Source organism: Petromyzon marinus, chromosome 40 (genome assembly GCF_048934315.1).
Source record: "Petromyzon marinus isolate PM22_M1 ecotype Great Lakes invasive population chromosome 40, UKy_Petmar_22M1.pri1.0, whole genome shotgun sequence".
Classification (NCBI taxonomy): domain Eukaryota; kingdom Metazoa; phylum Chordata; class Hyperoartia; order Petromyzontiformes; family Petromyzontidae; genus Petromyzon; species Petromyzon marinus.
Window position 1 is genome coordinate 4,810,606 of NC_133706.1, and position 20,664 is coordinate 4,831,269.

A 20,664-nucleotide genomic window follows, 5' to 3' on the forward strand; every position below is an offset into this window, starting at 1 on the left:
CAATATTTGTACCGGAATCTAATGAAATGAAAACTTGTTATAACATTATTTTTCTTATTTCTTTTTATTCTGCAAACGGCTCGTTTTTGAAATCGCGATCAGTCACCGTAGCATGCCCGGGCAGTGATACCGTGTCTCACGTTGGACTTTGGCCGAAACAGCGTGATATCCGCGCACTGACGTTCGTGGCAGAAACCACGATCAACACGGACTTGTTTTCCCATTTAGCAGTGTCACCGACCGCGGGGGCCATACGGAGGACACACTCACGTAGGATCACGATTTATTGTTGTCTTGCGATTGGAGCAGATCGTATTGCCGGAGGCACCTTTGCAGATTCAGGCGCCGTCACTGCACGCTGGATTGACACCTAAAAGTTTGAATCGGCATGCTTGTTTAAACAAAACAAAAAAAGGTTAAGGTATCTGCGGCATGCCGGCACTTGTTGCGTCAGGCGAGGATGCAGGCGTGACGCGCCAGGAGGCGCTTACCAGGAGGTTGTAGGGTCTTTGGAACGGTGTTTTAATGCGCGCTCGTCATGAGTGTGCATTTTAAGTGGCATTTCACCTGTGCGAAAGCCATCGTTGCGCCGGAGAAGTCGGGCGGCGCGCCGTCGATGCCGTCAGGAATTGCTGCGACGGCGGCGGGGTTGCCTCTTTATCCTCGTTCGGTTCGGGAAAAAAAAACACGAGCCGCTGCCACCCCCCGTCCCCGTGCAAGGGCGCCTTGCGCCAGAGCAATTACATTGTCTCCGTGACAACGCAGGTCGGCTTCCGTAGCGTCAACACATTTAGTTAATACATGCGTAAAAAATTTGTGCCGTGCATGGCTCGGCGGCTGACTATTATGGACCCATGGGAGTCTGTAAAACGCGCACGGTGCGTGCTTGTGCTTTGTTTATGCGTGCAATGTGTTATTATCAGTCGAAAGCAGTAGATGTAAATATTGAGTCGGCTTTTGCCTGGCACCTTTCTAATCTCGAGTCTGTGATTTGATGCCTCGTGCTTGAGCCATTTATCCTCGTAGGGCTGCACGTTAAACAAGTTCAGAAGCACCCTGTCATAATCTATCTTAATTCCTGTATGCAGGGGATTGCGGGAAAAGAACAGAAAATGAATGGAGCTTGTAAACACAATAATGGAGGTGGAGCTGACAAGAGTTCGATGCCTGTAATGGGTGTTTTTCATTAGACTCGGCACATGAAATGTGACATGGATTGACTGCAGGGCATCACAACTATAGTTTTAATCTGGGAGAGCAGCGGCGGTGCCGTAAATTCACGCTACGGGGGTTCGCCTTGTCGCATGTTTCCAAAAACCCGGGACAACCCCCCCCCCCTCCACTTACTCGTTGCCACAGCTTGCCGTCACGCCGCTGATGTGACTACGGGGACGGTCGCCGAGGTCAGCCGCGAGTGGGCCGTCCTTAGTCTCGCATCGGCGGACGCATGCAGCGTGTGACGCAGGCAGACTTCGGAGAATATTGATTTTCTCTCGTCGCTTTACAGCGGGGCGTGAGCGTCTGCGTCAGCTCTCGGGCGATTTGCGTGCGTACGCCGCGGTCCGTGGCATCCCGTGTCGCTTTCATGCTCGTTGACTGGCATATCGGAGTATCTCCGTGAGTCACCAGGGACTCGTGTCGCCAAAGCACAGATCGTGCAGCAGCGCAGGGTTAAACGAGTGGTCTGTTGTCATCGTATTGATAGCTGTATTTCGGCTACATCCGGTAGCAATGAGTACAACTTTTCTCGAATACTGCTTTCTATTCATAAATGTAAACTGGGGTTATTATGTTTCTGCATCATGACGGGATGGGCTGTGTGTGGATGTTTAAATTATCCACAGACTCTTGTATTTACTGATTTATACTTTTAGTAAAGGAATCTATTATTATTACATGACAATAAATCGTGTAACAAAACATCAATTGATAGATTAAAATGTGTTCTTGTACTCATGATATTATATTGTCAAATCATGCTTGTGAGATAATTTGTTCGTAACAATTTAAATTAAATGCAAATGTTATGTTACTGTTACGTTTAGGGCAATATGCAAACTAAACTGTACAGATAATACCACTATACCAGAGAACATGAGCGCGAATACAAATTAGATGGGTCAATGAGACAACAAAAAAACTGGACACATTTTTGAATTTTGACAATTCATTTAATTTACGTGGAGGGGGTGTAGGGGTTAAATTGTCACATTGCGATGGTAATATGAGGATGTTTCGTGGCTTTTGTAAAAGGAGATGTTGGTTTCTATATATACGCCTTCGTGTTGTGCATGTCCCACCTATTTGCCAAGTGTCTGGATTTGAGGTTGCATTTATGCGTTCTATAAATACAAATCTTATTACATTGCTCTGAAAAGAGTCTAGACTCGGCATTCAGTCATGGCTGAAAAATATTCTCTTCATGTTTTCTTTCATGACGTTTTTCGCTGCTTGTTATACAGGATGTGAAACTTTCTCGTGCCATGTTTTTTACGTTAATAAATGAGTGACGGCCATTTTCATTCCGCCAATGGATGGAGCCCCCCCCCCCTCCCGTACACAAAGATCCCCCGTATAGCCTTAACAGACTGTAGGGGCAAGTGCTGTTAGCGAGCACCTATGAAGGCCGGATCGGTACACGAGGGGGTGGGTGGCCAGCACCACGCCCGACCGCCTTTGGCTCCCTAGTGGCAATGTTTACACACCGCACCAGGTACTCATTTGAGGCTGAGTCGACCTAGGGGAGGCCCGGGACCGGTTCAGATAATCGACACTGGTGTTGGCCGTGAGAGGGAATCGAACCCGAGTCGCCAGGTTCATAGCGCAGCGCGCTAACCGCTACACTATCGCTCCCGTACACACACACACACACCATGTCAGTCATTGGTTTTTTTCCTTGCCACACTGGTTCGTGCCGATTGGTGAAGACAGCCAGGTCTGACATCACTTGCCACTCGGGTTCCCGGCTTTCTAGGTGCACTGCACCACTGCTCCACAACAGATATTCCCCAATACAAATAAGCCAGTGTCATATTTTTGGTTCTTTCGGTAAAGTCACCATGTAGAAGGGAAACAATAAAATAATAAAAATATAAAACAATAAAATTCTCACGACGTTTCGACTGCAACACAAGCAGTCATCATCAGGTGATTGCGTGTGTTGCAGTCGAAACACAACACAAGCAATCACCTGATGATGATTGCTTGTGTTGCAGTCGAAACGTCGTGAGAATTTTATTGTTTTATATTTTTATTATTTTATTGTTTCCCTTCTACGTGACTTTACCGAAAGAACCAAGAATATGAATCCCTGCAGTCACGAAAGCTTTAAATCAAAATTTAAACCAATGCCGTTGCTTCTTTTGTTATTTATTTGTCTTGTCCGCAGGTTATGAAGATCCCTGTGCCAAAATCTGAATGCCTGTCAGGGCTGCGGTGTTTTTCCTTCGACGTGTCGAGCGCGGGGAGGGACGGTCCCCAGGCGAGCCTGGAGTGCATCAAGCAGTACACGGACAGGTACGGTGGCCCCCGTCGCCTGCTGCCACGCAGCAGCAGCAGCAGCGCAATTGCGTCACCGCCCATCCTTATCTGCAGTCTGCACGCGCCGGTTTAAAAATCTCGTCTGCCCAAGTTTCCCAAGTGGCTTGTGTACAGTGTACACAGCGAGAGGGGCGCTTGTTGCAATCTATTCTTGACACAAGCACATTAGTGCTCGTATAATTGCCCCCCCACCCCACAATTCTGCATACCTTATAAATAAAACTGAAAGCGTAATAGCGTGTGCTAGATAAATAAACGCGTAGGCTCTGTTTGTTTTTGTTTTACGCTGGGCAGGATGGTGAAGTGAAATGTCTCTCGGTGTCCGCACCAGCGAGACCGACTCCCCAGGCTATGCCCGCCCAATAGACGCTCGGGTGTAGCCATTGCACATTGGGGTGTGCTATCTTTCCTGTGTAGGCAATGCAACTCATAAATCGCCACGCTTTACTTACCAGGCCATTTTCATGAATGTCTTGCTTTTGATGCCTTTCCTATGCAAAGGCAACTGTAGAAAATTCCATCATTGTGTACATTTATGCTCCAAAATCAATGGTTCGGTGACATGGCGTAGCGGTGCAGCGGTTTATTCGCCTCTTGTTGCAGAGGTGTACAGTTCGGATCAATCAGCTATCCTGGTTATTTAATGCAGGTGTAGTAACCAAAACAATTACGTGAAGTCCGCTTCACACTGGACAATTAAGGTCCTGTGACATCGTTTGAAAATAAAAATTGCCTGCAAATTATTTAGTTGAAATATACACAGCAATCATCGCCCTCTCCTGCAAAAACTTAGTAGGAGCATCCTGAAAGAGACGTGAGACTCGATAAAGTATGATAAAGTATTCCCACAACCTGGGCGGCATAGGGAGGCTCTCATCCAGCAGCAGATTAATAAAAGGCAAGTACATGTGCATGCCTTTACTGTTTCAGCAGTAGTTGACGACACCAGACAACAACACGAATCATGTTGATGCCGTTGTCTTGTAGAGCTATTCTAAATTAGAAATGGCTCTTCTTGATGTTACGCACTTTCCACACAGATTGTTTGTGCTTTTCTAAGCTCTGTTTTGGATATGTCTGTGCGCCCTGGTTTCACCCAGTGCCTTGGAACCCTTTCATAAACACGTTGTCAATGCTTCTGCAACGCTGTTTGTTTTTAAACTATAACGTACGAGGGGGTGGTTGACAGCACCACGCCCGGCCGCCTTTGTCCCCCCAGTGGCGATGTTCACTCAGCAGACTAGTTACTCGTTTGAGGCTGAGTCGACCTAGGGGAGGCCCAGGACTGGTTAAAATAATCGTCACCGGTGGTGGCCATGAGCAGGAATTGAACTCGGGTCGCCGGGTTCGTAGCGCAGCGCGCTAACCACTACACTACAATGCGTTACGCTTCCACATGCGCGGGTCACATGACAGATTTGACGTCACAGCTCACTTGCCGGGCAAAAAAATATGCATTATTGAGCCCCCCCCCCCTCCCAAACAAAAACTAAAGTGTATTTTCATAATGTTTGCATGGTGTACAGTCTGGAAAGTACCCACATGGCAAATTTCAAGTTTGTTGCATGTCGGGAAGTACGCAAAACATTTTGAACAGACACACATAATCACTACTTTGCCTTTTATATATATGGAGATTAACACAACTGTTGTGGCTTTTGGGGGTCTTTATTGAGCGCACTTTGTCTGACAGTTGTTTGAGAGGCTTCAGACAGTGTTTTTTTATTTTGCTGTTGTCACCGTGAGCTCATGGAAATCTGCCAACATCGGAAGCTCCTCTTTGAAGGAAGGGGGAAAAAAAGCAATCGGCGTTTTTTTTTGCGTGCGTTCTCTCTCTCCGCAGCCTTGCACAGTTTTGGTTTACGCAATTCCGAGTGGCACAGTTTCCACAAACTGTAGGACTTCTCTTTGTTTTGCAAAGAGCATTTTGTCGGCCCCCTGCCCCAAGCCCCTGACCGAGCGGCACTCAGGGACATTGTCGCACATGCGGGGTGGGGCGTGGAGTGTGAAAGGAAAGGCACCGTTAAGCACGGGGAGGCTTTGCGGGGATTAAGCTCCGCTTGTTTTACCTCTGCTCCTGATAAACATTGCCAGACTGGTGGCACCCCCCCGCGCCCCAAGGGTGTAGAGCTGACATGAAATGACCCTTACCGTTTACAGTGCTTTTATAAACAGAAAGAGCCCCCCACCACCCCAGGTGGATTGCAGATGGAAAAATCGTGTCATGTGTCCATTGAGCCGTTGCTAGCATCTGTCGTACCACATTCTAAACAGGTCCAACGTTGTGCAAACAGCGATCCTGATTAGCACGTTTGGCTGCGTACGGTGATAAAGAAGTTCACCGTACATACGTGCAAGGATTAGCTGCGGTTAACGTTAATGTTGCCTCATTGACAACGTTCGAATGCAGGCGATCATTTTTATTTGATAACGTTTACGTGGGTGAGAGGTAGTCCATTTCTTATTGGGAATCGAGAACGCTGTTTCGCATGGTTATCATAATATGTAAACCCTGGAGTAATTATATAACTTGAATAAATGTACATGCCGTGTAGTGTACGCACCAGCAAGCAATGTGCAGAGGTGGTTGTTTGTCTTTTTTTGTTACAGGGTAGGCACGTGGTGTTGTAAATCATCATGGCTGGTGGATGATTAATATGCCCCTGGCACGGCACAAATTGGCCGACTTATGTGACTTTAAGATGGCCTCGGTGATGTAATATATGCATTGTATTTCTCATCCTGTTAACTAGTTATTACAGTGTCATCGTCTGCAGGTGGGGGAGAAAAAGCAGCTGCTGAATAAATAAGTAGTCCGTAGAATGCAAAGTCACGTTTGCACGGCTGGAATAGTGCGAGGACACACACGACATGAAATTCTTATCAAAATCAACAAGTTTTTGACTGGTGGCACTGCACGGCTACTGTAGGGTTAGCTCGAGAATAGTGCGCGTCACAGTGTGATAGCATCACGTGAAAAAATCTCACCGACGATAACCATTTTTTCAGTTGTGATAAATAGCACAATACATGCACTGAGCGTCCCAGTTGGATTTTAAACTAGGTAATGAGCTTACTTATGGAGGATACGATGCCAAAAGAGCACAATGATTGTATTTCTTAGGTGTGTCGAAGGTGTACGGCCCAGATTGTCCAATGTAGATGGGAAGCGTTGATATTTAGAAATAAATTAACGAGCGCTCCGTTGCCACCGTTTCACTCCTGTTCTTTTTAATGTCACAACAGTAATGTTGTCCAGAGCTCTTTTGATCGTAATTTTAAGCTAATTTATTTTTAAACAATGACGTTTTAAACACGTCTCGTCAGCCTGCGACACGCAGTGCACCTATTTACAATATTGCTGTTCGCGAATTGTGGTGTACCTTTAAGTACTGGATGTCCCAAGCTTTTCAAGGCTTGTTACTTCCCTCTCGGAAGTGTTTTCGTGTCATACCGCGTGTTGTTTGGCACTGCCTCTGACGTTTTGGCCACATACTGGGAGCTTCTTGCCAAACTAAAATTAAGAAACCCATTCGAGAGGCTCCCAGAACGTGGAGCGAACGTGGGGCATCGTTTAGAAAAATGCGGTACAACCAAAAAACACGTCGGAGAGCTATGCAGCACAATTGTGAAAAAGGTAGTATAGTAAAACCTTGGATTGCGAGCATAATTCGTTCCGGCAACGTGTTTGTAATCCAAAGCACTCGTATGTCAAAGCACTCGTATATCAGTTGTGATCACGTGACGCTCGGCAGACAAAGCGTATACGTACTTACTCGTATTGCAAGACCCTCGCTCGTTTATCAAATTAATATTTATTTAAAAATTTTGCTCGTCTTGCAAAACACTCGCAGACCAAGTTACTCGCAATCCAAGGTTTTACTGTACTATGTTTCAAATGTATTCATGTACAGCCCTTATGCCTATCCACTCTCTCTTTTGCGGTTCATCGGGTTGTTTGAATGACTGCGAAAACCTGCACGGTGGTGTTTACTCTCCACTACACCTCCAAATGTACAAAGCCTACGCCTGTGCTCTATCCCCAATCTGCTGCGTGCACAGCAATGGCTCCTGCCTGCTGGACTGCCTGGGCAGCGTTCAGGACAAGATAACGGTGTGCGCCACCGACGACTCCTATCAGATGACACGCGAGCGCATGACACAGGCCGAGGAGGAGACGCGCAGCCGCGGCGTCATCGAGATCAAGCCCGGAGGGCCCTTCCTCGGTGGGTTCGCCCGTCGCGGTCGAGCAAAACACGTTCCATGCCTCCGTCTAAAGCCGTGGGGGGGGGGGGGGAGTTGGCAAGCACAATAACGAGAAGAGCCATGTTTGTGATAATTCGGCACAAAACTCAATATTTCAAGAGCCGCAGAGCTTGCGGGTACGTACGTACTCTTTAAGGAATGCTTCGAGACGTAATGTACGAACATTATGTAATGTACGTAATTTTACATTATGTAACGTACGTACGTTACGTCTTGAAGCAGTCCTTAAAGAGCCGCAGGTTTTGGCGACCTCTGGTCTAGAGTTATCGGCGTGGACGTGGCGGCGTCAAAAGCGTGTCCACAGCTGGCGTTGTGGTGAAAAAAAATAAACAAGACGTTCCTCTACACAAAGCAAAGTGCAGCATTACGGCAAAGGTACAGCCCTGCAATGACTTGTTTAATTCCGCTGGCGGCAGAAGGGCCTCTCCTCGAGGGAGCTCTCGAGAGCGCCTTCTCAAAGGCGTTTTGGTTTACTCTTTACTCTTCTTTGGTGGCCGAGACATCTTGGGAGGAGGTGGGAATGCCCATACTGTTATCCCCACAAACGTGTGACCTGCCAAGTGACTAATGAAAACAATAGTGCGCTTGGGAGCACAGTGCACTGAGTTGGCCAGCCTGTTTTGCGCTTATTCACGGGACACGAGTCATTCCTGCGAGGTGCAAAAATGTATGCCAGCTGTGATGTGCGTGTTGCATAAGCAGTGCTGCAGAAATCGGGGTTAGCAGTTACAAGTTTGCTTGTATTTACATATCACTTGTCTTGCTTGTGCAGAAGTGTATTTCAACTGGCCACTGCAGAGCTGTGACTTCTGTCGTGTGCGATCGCAATTTGTAAAAGTTTTAATGTGAACAATGACTTGTTGACGTGGCCGTTCACTGACGCTCTCTGGCTTGGTGACCATCGAACATCCTGTGCCTGACGCTACAGAAACCCTCGAAATTATTTGATGAATTTTGAACCGTGGATGGGAGCTCTAATCCCTCTCCCCTCGAGGGGAGGGGGCAGGTTCCCCCCCCCCCGCCAGCACCACGTGACCCCTCAGGTGCCACAGTTTTTCAATTAAATCTGCGAAGCGTAAGATGAAAGCCTACATGTTCAGATGAAATAGTTTTAATTTACCAGGGCGGACACAAGGTCATCCGTAGACCCAACTGTATTTGTGGAAACCACAACCGAGGTGCGTATTCCACGTTAATTATTGAAAAAACAAGCTTTAGCACGAGGCTGCTCTCTGTCCATACAGCATGGCAGCGCTTGTGCGCAGGTTGCAAGTAGTTGGTGCGGCGCTGATGCCTAGCGACCTGTACTCGTGTCTCCACTGCCTCGGGCATGTGAGGAGGAAGTGAGGAGGAATTGAGGACTCAGAAGGCGAGTCAGGGAAATGGAGGCTTCGGGAACCAGAGAATGCCTAGAGGGTGAGGGCCATTAGAGCGGCTTCGGAGATGGCCTCGATCGAAGGCCTGCAGTGACCCAGGCTTCATCTGGCAGACAGGCTGCGGTGTATGTTGTTTCATGGGGTACCAGCCAGCAATGCCCCCCAAGGAGCCCCAGGCCAGGCCCCTCTAAAACACTAGGAGGTAAGGCCTCCCCTAAAGAAAAATAAGGCCTTTTTTTTCCTCCTGATGACGATGGCTTTTGTTGTGATCGAAACGTCGTAGTTTTTTGTTTATGTTATTAATTTGAACCCATCTACATGACTTCACCGAAAGACCCAAAGAATAAAAATAAGGCTGCAGTGGAAGAGGAGGAGGAATCCTCTGAGGAAGAGGCCACCTCCCCTAAGCGGAAGGCGGGCGAATGCTCCTCCTCAGTCCCGTCTCGCTCGGCAGGGGATGGAGGGCTCTCGTCAAACACTTCGTTCATGGGAACGTCAAAATGTGGAGAGGGAGGAAGTTGATAGTTGCGCTGGAGGTTATAGCTTCTAACTTTGCCACAGAGGATGTTCAGGATAAGGACAAGGGCAAGAATAAGCCCCGCTGTGCCCGCTTCATAGGGCTGTAAGCATGCAGTTCAACCTGCATATGTTAGACGTGGCGCGCCGAGAATGAGGAAACCCCGCAAAGAGTTTTCGGTCGTCCCAAGTCTGTTGAAAAGAGATATGACCTCTCAGAAGACCAGACGTGATAATGCTGTCTTTGGTGGACGTGGCGGTGGCAAGAATAATCATTCCGCACAAGCCCTCGCTCGTGGAGGATCCGGCGCTGCTGCTGGCTAATATATTTGACAAGGCGAGGGCTGCAAGAAAGCCTTCTGGAGCAGCTTGCCCTTGCAGGGGCTTGTGGCATTTTCGGGCAAGTTCTCTCACTCAGACAGCTCTTTACGGGCAGAGCAAATGGCAGGACCTTGAAGAATTACGAGGAGTTGCACCTGGTCACCGGTGAAAATCGCGTGTCTATTAAAATCCTGCTTTTTAAATGCGTTAGCCTAAAAAAAAATTACCGTTATTTTCTTTTTGCAAATTGCTTTTTATCATGCAGTTTACGGGAATTCAAGTGCTGGCATCCTTATAAAATAAGAAAAAACATGTAAAACGTATGTTCCTTCATCAATCCACAGCTGTGAATATATCAGTAAACGAGAAATAACGATGAGATGAAAAAACATCCCAAGGGTGCGTTTAGACAAAGGCGCTGTTTGCAGTTCATTGGCATCGCTGCTTTAGGGTAATAATACCCACATTCTAGCCGAGGCCTCTCTCCGTGGTAAATAAGCATAGCGGAACGTTGCTGATGTCGAAAAAGCTGTCGTGGACGATCGCTTCCAACCACAACACGTTGCCCGTTTGCGTAATATGTATCCTCGCCACACAGCATCCTGTTTATTACGTTGGTGCACCGGGAGGCGTGCCGTTGTATTGGATAAATATGTTGGGATACCCACGTAGGCAGTCTCCATTCCCCTTTCATATTTACAGCTTGCAGCGGTGACTGCCCACCACCACCGCCACCATCATCTTCCTTTCAATGCATTCCAGTGGCTTTACTCGGCACAGGTGGCTGGGAATTGCGTCACTTGAAGAAATATATAAATAAATATATTAATGTGTTGCCGCGGTAAGCGTTTGACGTAAGAAGTCGCAATGGAAACGGGAGGAGGAGGAGGGGTGGGGGACAGCGGGGACAGGAGGGTTGGAGCAGCTGGCCGCTCTTTCCGCGCAGCGGTCCCTTTTAATCAGGGCGAGACGCTTCTTTTACGTGACATTTTCCAGACCGAATTGGTGATCTGATTTACGTTTAATTTATTGGCGGTGGCGCTGCTGTGTCAGTGCACCGTTGATAAAAGGAGAAGAAGAAGAACAAAAGTGTTGATTTGTTGCAGAATGAGACATTTTGAGGCAGGAAATCGTCACAGCATCGTCATATTTTCTCTAACTAGGTGTTCTCCTTAGAGCTACACTTGGAGGTGTTTATTAAAATAAAAATGGGTGATAACACCGCAGACATTAAAACGGAAATTGAACGTTTATGCAAACACTAAGGGTTTGAGCTGTGTTTTTGTTGAATAATAATAAAAAGAGTGCCCATTAATCTTCTCTGCTTGGTGCATATGACAGGTTCATCTAATTGGTAATTTTCATCTCCATGAAGGGTATAATGTACTCCACAGCACATTCAATACCTGTTTAATTTTATTTTTCCTCAGGCACCCATTAGTGGTGTTTGAAAGCGTATAATTTCCGCGCAGAGTTATTGCTGAACACGACATTGCAGTGGGAGGGAAAGTGGGACGTTCTCTTCTCCAAACGTAAACGCTCCGTCAACGTGGCAGCCTGCATCCTCGATTGATGAGATGCCTGGCAGGAGTCCCATTTTGCGCTCCTGTCATCCCCTCCTGGGGCTGGCATTTTTCACCCGCGATTTGCTCTCCAGGTTTGCGCGAAAACGTTATGCTGACTCGCGCGATTTGTTTCCAATTCAATCTCATCCCTTCCCTAATATACCTGCACATATATTATTTACGCGGCGTTATACATTGTTGCGTGCGTGCAGCACTGCCAGTCTGAACATTAACTTTTTTTTCCCTAAGTTGCGTTAAAAATCAAAGGGTCATAGTTGGGTGAAATTGACAATCGGCATGGACATTGCTTCGGTGGTTTCTCTCAGATTGCTTCTCAGCATTGAGTGGCTTTTCCCACGTGTTTCTCCTGATTAAAAGATTTAGCTCCTTGAGCTCTCAAAGCCGCTGCGCTGTGGTGTCCTACAACACTCCGTCCTCGACCCCTCCTCCCCACCCGCTCATCTCACTATATCTCCTCCCTCCTGGAAAAACACGCGTCTAGTTGTAATGCCGACCATCACTTCCATGCAGTTGACGAGCAACTCAATATTGCCGTGGACTCTATGAACCCGACTTCACTGTGCACTCTCACATTTTGCCTTAACGTGGTGGTCTTATCTCAGATCGGTTCCAAAACTTCCGCTCCAGCAACCCCAAGGCTTCCAGTAAAAGCCCCCCAGTCAACCTTTGCTGAGTGAGATGTTGCCCGTTTTCTTCTGTTGCTCCCAGAATCTTGAACTCCCCCCCCCCCCCGCTATCCATGCTGTCAACTCCCTGCCACAGTTCAAGTTCAGGCTCGACAACTGGCTATTTCTTCTTGTGGCACTTTTTTAATATATAAAATAAACAAAAAGTATGCCCAGTGCTCTGTGCATTGTCTTGTGACGTGTTTTAATGCTGGATAAATTCAATATTTATTGTAAATTGTAAAAGGTTTCTGTTCAATTGAACCCATTGTATATCCGGCGGATACAGGAGAGAATACCCTTGGGTTGTGTCCTCTGCATGATGATGTACGTGTATGTCATCCGTTTTTCATCCGATTCCGTTCCGGTTCCGTATGTTTACGTCATTGGAACCGATTACGGATGGAATCGGAAGTAAAAGGCCGTGTGGGAGGGCGTGTGGCACAGTTTGGCGCCAGCTATCGTAGAGTGCGGTTGTGTCGCTCCGTTTCTCTGCAGTGAGTACAGTGTCTTTTTAAAAAACAGCGACGCTGCACCTCTAAATGAAATTAACACTCAACCGCTCGAGCGTTCCAAGATTCTGCGGTGGACGGGACCCACCTTGAAACTTGCAGACGTCTTGGAATTGGTTAAGTAGGGGGTGGGAGGAGGAGGAGGGGGGGAAGCGGGGTGGGAAACTATATTTAAAAACGGGGGGGGGGGGTCTGAGACTAACTTGCGGGTGGGTGGTTAAAAAACTACGGTCTTTAAACACTTTCCCCTCACCCTCCCTTTGATTCTCGTCAGTATATTCAGGGCTAGTTCACCTATTTTCTTTTGTTCCAGACCCTTCTCCAAGAAGGTTCTGGATGATGGGGGGGGGGGGCTATATTGTGTGGGCTGTTAAACAAAGAATCCCATATTGCGTCCATTTCTCTCTCCTTTCCTTTTAGTTTATAGCTCAGATCTTCTATCGCTGCCAGTGTATACAGTGAATGGTACCAGTGTTTCAGGGTGGGTGGCTGGTGGTCTCCTTCCACTTCGCATGGCTTTCCTTGCTGAGATATCGAAGGCCTGGCTTGGGTGCGCTGCAGATTTGATATGTCCAAGGTTTATGAGCCCCAAAGGGAGGAGTCGTCAATTGAGGGTGTAATGTTTGTGGAGCTAATTCTGTTGTCGTGTTTAGTGATGCGTAAAGTAAAACCTCAGCGATATCCGGGCTTGACCGGAGAAGGCATGGTGATATTTCTGGATGGTATCTGGGGCAGTCCACAGAGGTGGTGGAAAATGTTAACCTCTTGTCATTGGCGAGGTATCTTCCATGTATAAATTATAATTTGATGTTTTTTTTAGTGGGAGAGATCGAGGGCTTAAGGAAGTGGTACGCCAGATCTGTGTCCCTTTCTGCCGGGAGGGAGTGAGTTGGCCTAACTGGCTTTGCCATTACCTAACTGGCTGTCCCATAACCTAACTGGCTCTCCCATAATCTGTCTCTCCCATAACCGTTGAGTGTTTAGTCTGGCCTGTTCCTCCCCAGGGTGAAGAAGTCGGTATGCTTCTGCCATCTTGTCTTTCTCACCACCTGAGGTTACTTGATCAGGGGGTGGGGGTGTGCCGCACAGGTCTTTGCTCGGGGTTTTGTGTAATAATGTCTCCGGTCGGAAGGAATTTGTAGAAATGGGAGTTTGGCAGGTCATGTTGGGGGCCCGCATGTTTTGGAATTAATCAAGGTTTCCATCATTGTTTGGAAGGTCCCCAATTGTGTGAATGTTGGCTGCCTTCCAGAATGGCCTATAAATTGTAGATGTTTAAAACAACTACAGCATTGTCGGTGCAAAGCAACATCTATGCACAGGCACTACCTAGCAAAGTAGCAGCACTTATCCTGAGAGTCAACCATTAGCATGGTTCAGGCCTGCGCTAACCTTGCATTCTACGATCGTCAACGCTGAAATAAATAAACAATGGTTGCTGCTGCTTTTGCCTCCCATCCCACGGCCTGCAGGCAAGCGCACGGTGCGCAAGCTGCCCGCCAGTACGCTGGACCTAGCGCCGGGCCGCAAGCGCTCCATGCCTGTGAACGTCGCTGGCGCGCTACGCAAGAGCAACGTCGCCACCCCCCCGAGCGTGCCGTCGTCCGTGTCCCAGCGGTCGTACCGTGAGCGCGTCATGCACCTGCTGGCGCTCAAGCCCTACAAGAAGCCGGAGCTGCTGCTGCGCCTGCAGCGGGATGGTGTGAACCAGCGCGACAAGATGCAGCTCTCCCCTGTTCTCACACAGGTATGTATGTTTGTTTGAACGTCTTTCCCACCGTACGTAGCCAACCGTGCTAATCGGAGGTGCGAGGGAAGGACAACAAACTGAACGCACAAAAATAAGTTTTCAGTCCAGGTGTAAAAGTGAATAGCTCTAGTGGCTTCCTAATATCTGGGGGGAGAGCGTTCCAGATGGCCGCAGAAAAGCATCTGAACGTGCGCAATACAGTGACCACCTTTGTTCAATGGCAAGCCAAAAGCTGCTGCAAGGATGACCAGAGTTCACGTGATGGTTTATGCACCTTGACGAAATCAGCAAGGCTTTGTGATTCATTTCGACCTTATTATAATGTATCTTTTGGCAACCTGAAGCCAATGCAGCTCAGCAAGCACTGGACAGGCATGGGCGGATCTTGCAGCACCCGTCACGACATGCGCCAAAGAATGTTGTACACGCTGCAGCTCTGTAATGTTTTTTTACCAGACGCCCCGTAATAATTGAGCCTTGTCGATACTACGCTGCGTGCCATCACCGTGTTGGCCATGAGGTGAGCGGTGGCGTTGCGGCGGCACCAGCTACCCCCGCTGTAGTGGCACAGCCGTGTCTTCCGTCTCGCGGCAACAGCCTCGACTTGGGTGCCGTTGCAGGTGTGACCGTTGACGGTTCATAGCAAACGATGTAGTGGTGCTCATGCTATACGGTAAATCCACTATAGCGCATGTGTGAAATTACACATTGTTGGAGAATTAAAGCAAAACATGGGCTCAGGCTTTTTTTTTTTGCATAATTGCTTCAGTTGTGCTGAAAGCAAACATGTGGATGGTGTAAGCGGAAGTGGCAAAGACATTTCAAAATTGCATCAAGTAGTTTAAGACAACATTTGTTCCTACTACAACCATAAAATAGGTTTTTTGGGTTAGTTCACTTAAATATGAATGCCATTAAACCCGCCACCACCCGACACAGCCAATGAGTCAGGTTTGTCACGTAAACAAAACATGCCATATTCTTTGGGTCTTTCGGTAAAGTCACGTAGATATAATTTTTTTTTTTAAACTAATAAAATATCACGACGTTTCGACCGCTTATGTTGTGATTGAGACGTCGTGATATTTTTGTTATTTTTGTTATTTTTGTTATTTTTCTTAAGACCCAAAGAATATTAATTCCTGCAGTCGCGAAAACTTTAAGTCAAAACATGCTAATTCGTTACTAGTGTTGGAAAGTAAACCCACAACATTTACAATTCGAGTACGACGTTTCACCGGTAATTACAACCAGCATGTGTAAAGCATAGGAAATAGATTATCTTGTGATATATGATCATTATAACTTTTATTGTCCTGAAGAAAAGGACACGATTATTTTTCCTGTTGGGTAAAAAATTTCGGAAATGCTGTAATCCTGTAAAAAATTCTAAAAACATTTGATATTCTAGTAGGATAGCTGGAACAAAGTTACAATCTCGCCGATGTGTTACACTTGACTCACCGTCTTACAGCTTGGGCCTCCTCATTTTGAAAAATGGACATTGCTTCCCTGTGCGGACCTGGGACAGGAAGATTGATGTACGCCACTTAGCGTGCAATTTGCATCAGCGACGAAGCAGTGACATCTTTATAAGCGGACAGGGAGGAGCAAATTTGTGTTTTTGCAAGCAAGACACCCACACCTGGCTGTGCAGGGATGGGGGCCAGCGTTTGAGTACAAATAGGATTTACATTTTCTGCTATTTTTGTCTGGCTTTTATCAAGCAAGTGACAAGCCTTTGCACTCTGCAGTAATGAAAAGCTATTGCTAGGGGCCGATGCTCTGGGGTTCTGGTTAATGCCATTATATATCTAGGTTAAGTCACAGCTGTGTATTCGTGGCTAATATATGCATCCACCGCTTTACATGTGTCCTTAAATGCACCGTCCAGCGTCTGTCATCTCTTTGCCGCAGTTGCCCCGACCGTTTTTAAACGAGCACCGATGATTGCTGTCGCTATCTGATGCTTGCACCCAAAATGCACCCCGATTATGATTTCCATTCTGTAATTCAATGTTTTAGTAGAACATCTGCAAGATTGGAGTCAAAAATGGCAGTATAGATACATCTGTTAGACTGTGTGTAATTTTGGTGTATTACAAAGTCTCTTGGACTCTTTCATGATTGTCGTGAATGTTTTATACGGTTTCATGCGTACAGTAATTCAGGTGTATATTAGCAGTCGGTATACTGCGTTCCTAATTTACACGCAAGCCTGCCATTCCTGCATTCGAACAGTATCACCTCTTCAAATGCTGACAATCGCGAGACTGGTTTTTCACACGTGAGCATGCCGTCCCATTGTGATTAATGACCCAGGGATTACCAGGCGCTCTCTCGTGCATTGTCTCGGACCATCTGTTCACCGGGGACTTTGATTGGAGGGCAGTTGAAAGAGCGTTTGAAAGATTGATGGAGGCTCTCACGCTTTTGACTAGCCAGCAGATGTCACCAGCGCCCAGTGATATTATTCAGGTTTAAGACACTGATTGGTTGCTCATTGTCAAACATCAATTGGTACGACTCAAAATGAGAGGGGAGTTCCGATGCACTGGAGGCAGCGTTTAGAGTCACCTTTGAGTGAGCCCGCAATTCACGCTTTTATCACCGTAGATCCCGGCAATGTACACTTACGAGAATCCGCTGCCACTAAGCAACTGAATGCATCGGCTACATCTGTTGCGTAGTAATGGAGAGTCCAGTGAAAAGTCTGCTTGTGTATGAACGCAAGGGGAATAGAGGCTTCTTTGTTTCAGGGGTCATTGACCGCCACTGCTTAACATAAGCGAATTGTCTGTGAACGTAGAGCTGTCTTGAGTGGTGTTCTGAGACTGTTGTTTAATTTTTGTTTTTCATTTTTCCCTCATCAGGTGGCAGTGCTCAATGCGAAGGACAACACTTTCACCCTCAGAGACTCTCTGTACCGGGAGCTCCAAAAGGATTGGCCAGGCTACTCGGAGGAGGAGAGGCAGCTGATGCAGAGGCTTGTGGCACGGTGAGAAGCCTCCACGTGATATATCCTACAGCTGTCTAGAAAAATAGACGCTGTTGCATTTCAACAGTATGGACAGTGATGTATTTTTTCATTTCCTTTTATTGGGATACGTTTTCACTTCATTATCTTTCAAAATTCTAGCAGGCACATTTTTAGCGGCGGGTTCAGTGTGTGCTGACATTTCAATATTAGTCGCATTAATTTCAGTGAAGTTCATGAAGGCTCTATTTTTGGAGACAGCCAATGTCACTCTAGATTTGAAGTTTTCGTGACTGCAGGGATCCATACTCTTTGGTTCTTTCGGTAAAGTCACGTAGGTATAAAAATAAATTAAATCACGACGTTTCGGGCGCAACACAAGCGTCCGCCATCAGGTGGGACAACCACAGCAAGAAACAATTGCTCAAGTGTCACGTTAATGGTTTTGCAAGTTCTCCCTATACAATGAAATTGTTGAAACGTGTAAATGGCTTCTTTATTGGAAATGCTGCACCAAACTTGACCAACTGCTTGACATTGTATGGCAGTAATTTCCCACGGCTTTGTGAACTAAAAATGTATAAATATAAATCCAAACGAGCAACGGAGGGAAGCATGAGCTTGTGCAATGGGAAGTGAATATCGATGTCTTTAAAAGATTTTGCTTAATCATATTGAGCCTGCCATTTCACCTATGACCTTAATGCTGTGGATCTCGGCAAGTTTATGTAACGCGACTTTTTTTAATGATCTGCCGCCATGGATTACTGTTGCATAAGAATGAAATTGCCCCCTTGAGGCGTTTTGGCCGCGTATGAACATTTTGTAGTTTTGTGAGGTGTTGATAGGACTATTCACTGGCGCCTGAAAATGTGCTTGCTTTGATAAGCCTTGCAATGCGTTGAGTGATGCCGTGGCCCTTTTGGATTTTGTAGTTTTGCCTCTGATTTAATTCCCTTTCGGCACTTTAAATATTTTTTTTATCAGATTATACTTGTGCACTCTCTAGACTGGTCTCCCCTACTGCGCGTGTGATGATGCAAGCAATTCTGCCTTTAATTATTTCAACTAAAGTGTCCCCAAAAACAGCCCGCGTGCCCAACGTGTTCTTGGAAATTTCGCCGTTGTAAGAATTTGCAGCTGTGCAGAATTTATGGCGAAATTTAATGAGCACAGGGTCAAAACGCAAGGAAGGGACACCAGAGCAACCTTGCATAGCCTCCCGTTGCCCATAGAGCTGCATTTTCCATTGTGAAAGCGAAAGGTGGAGTATATAACACCATGGTGGTAAGAGGAGCAGGGTAAGCCGCTGTTACAGTTATGACACCTGGAATGCGTCCACTGTCGTGAAAGCTCAGAAACTAAGCTAGTTTGAGCTTGGATATTGCTTTGATAGGCAACCATTGTGTATGAAACAGGTGTCATAAGCTGCTTCTGTTGCTGCTGCAGAAGGTAGTGCAGCAATCTCCATTGTACTATACCATGCTCTGACGTTTCTGACCCGCACTGACCAGCGTGGTGAAGTATGGTCAAATACCCCCCCCCCTGCTTGAGGAGTCCCTCATCCAGCAGTGGATTAACCAAGGGACACTACACGTACAGGGATGAGGAGAGTCGTATGCGACTTGGTTAACGTGCCTTCGTGTTGAGACCCAGACCCTGTAGTTTGTTCCATAATCCAGCATCAGTGACCACTTGTCTTTTATCAGATGAATATGCATTACCCAACAATGTTGTGCAGGGAAACCAAACTCAAAAAGGCACTGCTGCTTTGCAGTATGTACATCTGTGCAGTTTGTTCCTTGGGCTGAGCCCAGGATTTCTCTGCAGTGCAAGAAGCTAGCAAAAAAACGTAACTGTGGAGCTACCTGTGCTTCACCATATGCTTGCTGCTATTGAGCGCGATGTGATGTTGTATTTTATAGGAAATCCTCTGGACTGCAGAGCTCGCAGAGTCAAAATTCTCCAGCTATGGTTGAACCACTGGCAAGGTTGAGCCCTGTTAAAGACAGCCATGCGTCTACTCCACAGGTAACAGCATCCTCTGGAACAATCGCAAGATGTTACTCGGCATTGAGTTTGTGTTCAATCCCAGCGATTTTTTTTTTACGTTGATGCCAAAATATTTTGTTTATGCTTGCATCGGCTGCATCTGTGCATTGGCGGCACCATGCAACCTTGGCACAGGTACATGTGACAGGAAATCATTTTGAAAACGTAAATAATTAACGTCCAGGTGTTTACAATTTTATTTCTGCTTACAGCAGCAAAAGCGAACGCTTCCGGCAGAATTTGTGGACCCAAAGGCAAGCAAGAAACAGCGCGTCTCGCATCTGACGAGCCGCGTGCCGCCCACATTCAACGGTCACGCAAACAACAAATCCGTGGCTCCGCGGGGGTCGGTCCCCAAGCCCCATCGCCCGATCCCAACCACCGGCAACGCGTACACGACGGCCAGGCCCAGCTCGGACGGCGGCGCCGAGTCGGCCAAACGCCGCTGCGACACCACCTTCACTCTTGTGAGCAGCTCCGACGAAGGTGCCGCGGCCGGCGCGCAGAACGTCTCCAAAGCTCCGGCGGAGGAGTCGAGTCAGGTGAGCTCCAGCTCCGTCGCCAAGACGTCCTCGCCGGACGGCGACGCCGGCGCCGAGCCACTTGCAGCCAGAGCGACCGAGCACAGGACGGCCACCGGCCTCAGGACAGATGACGTTTGCGTCGCGGACAAGGAGGGCAAGTGCCAAGCCGAGCGAACGCTTGCGAATGACAACAGCGCCACGCGGGAGGGAGCCTCGAACTTGGCCGAGCGGGCCTCCGACGCCGGCGCGAGGAGTAGAAAGAAAGCCAAGAAAAACCGAGACCGGGAGAGGAGGAAAGACGAGGATGCACGGAGCCTCGCGGAGGCGCGCGAGGACATCGAGAACATCAAGGAGGAGATGGACCTCAATCCCAAAGTGAACGAAGGTACGCGTTCGGGTCGCATCCCGCTCCCTCGGTGGCGTCCCGCGGCTCTGGATCGACGAGGTAGTTAAAGCCCGCTTCGGGTTCTCTCCCGTCTCCTCGGGTGCTTCGCACGGATTCACCGAGTGAATAGAACGCACTGGCGGTGGCTGCATCATCGGCGTGTGCCGCAGCAGACGGGTGCAGACAGCCCGTGC

General features: G+C 47.6%; 1 protein-coding gene across 3 annotated transcripts in view; it reads left to right on the forward strand.

Moving 5' to 3' along the window:
* LOC116950598 (RNA polymerase II elongation factor ELL2-like) overlaps positions 1-20,664 on the forward strand; it is a 50,557-nt gene that overhangs the window by 21,073 nt on the left and 8,820 nt on the right. For all 3 annotated transcript variants that reach the window (XM_032968504.2, XM_032968501.2, XM_032968502.2), the window contains 6 exons: positions 3,389-3,516; positions 7,603-7,766; positions 14,255-14,529; positions 17,406-17,530; positions 19,435-19,540; positions 19,774-20,470. In XM_032968504.2, coding sequence (XP_032824395.1) covers positions 3,389-3,516; positions 7,603-7,766; positions 14,255-14,529; positions 17,406-17,530; positions 19,435-19,540; positions 19,774-20,470 — 1,495 coding nt within the window. The remainder of the gene's footprint in view (positions 1-3,388; positions 3,517-7,602; positions 7,767-14,254; positions 14,530-17,405; positions 17,531-19,434; positions 19,541-19,773; positions 20,471-20,664) is intronic.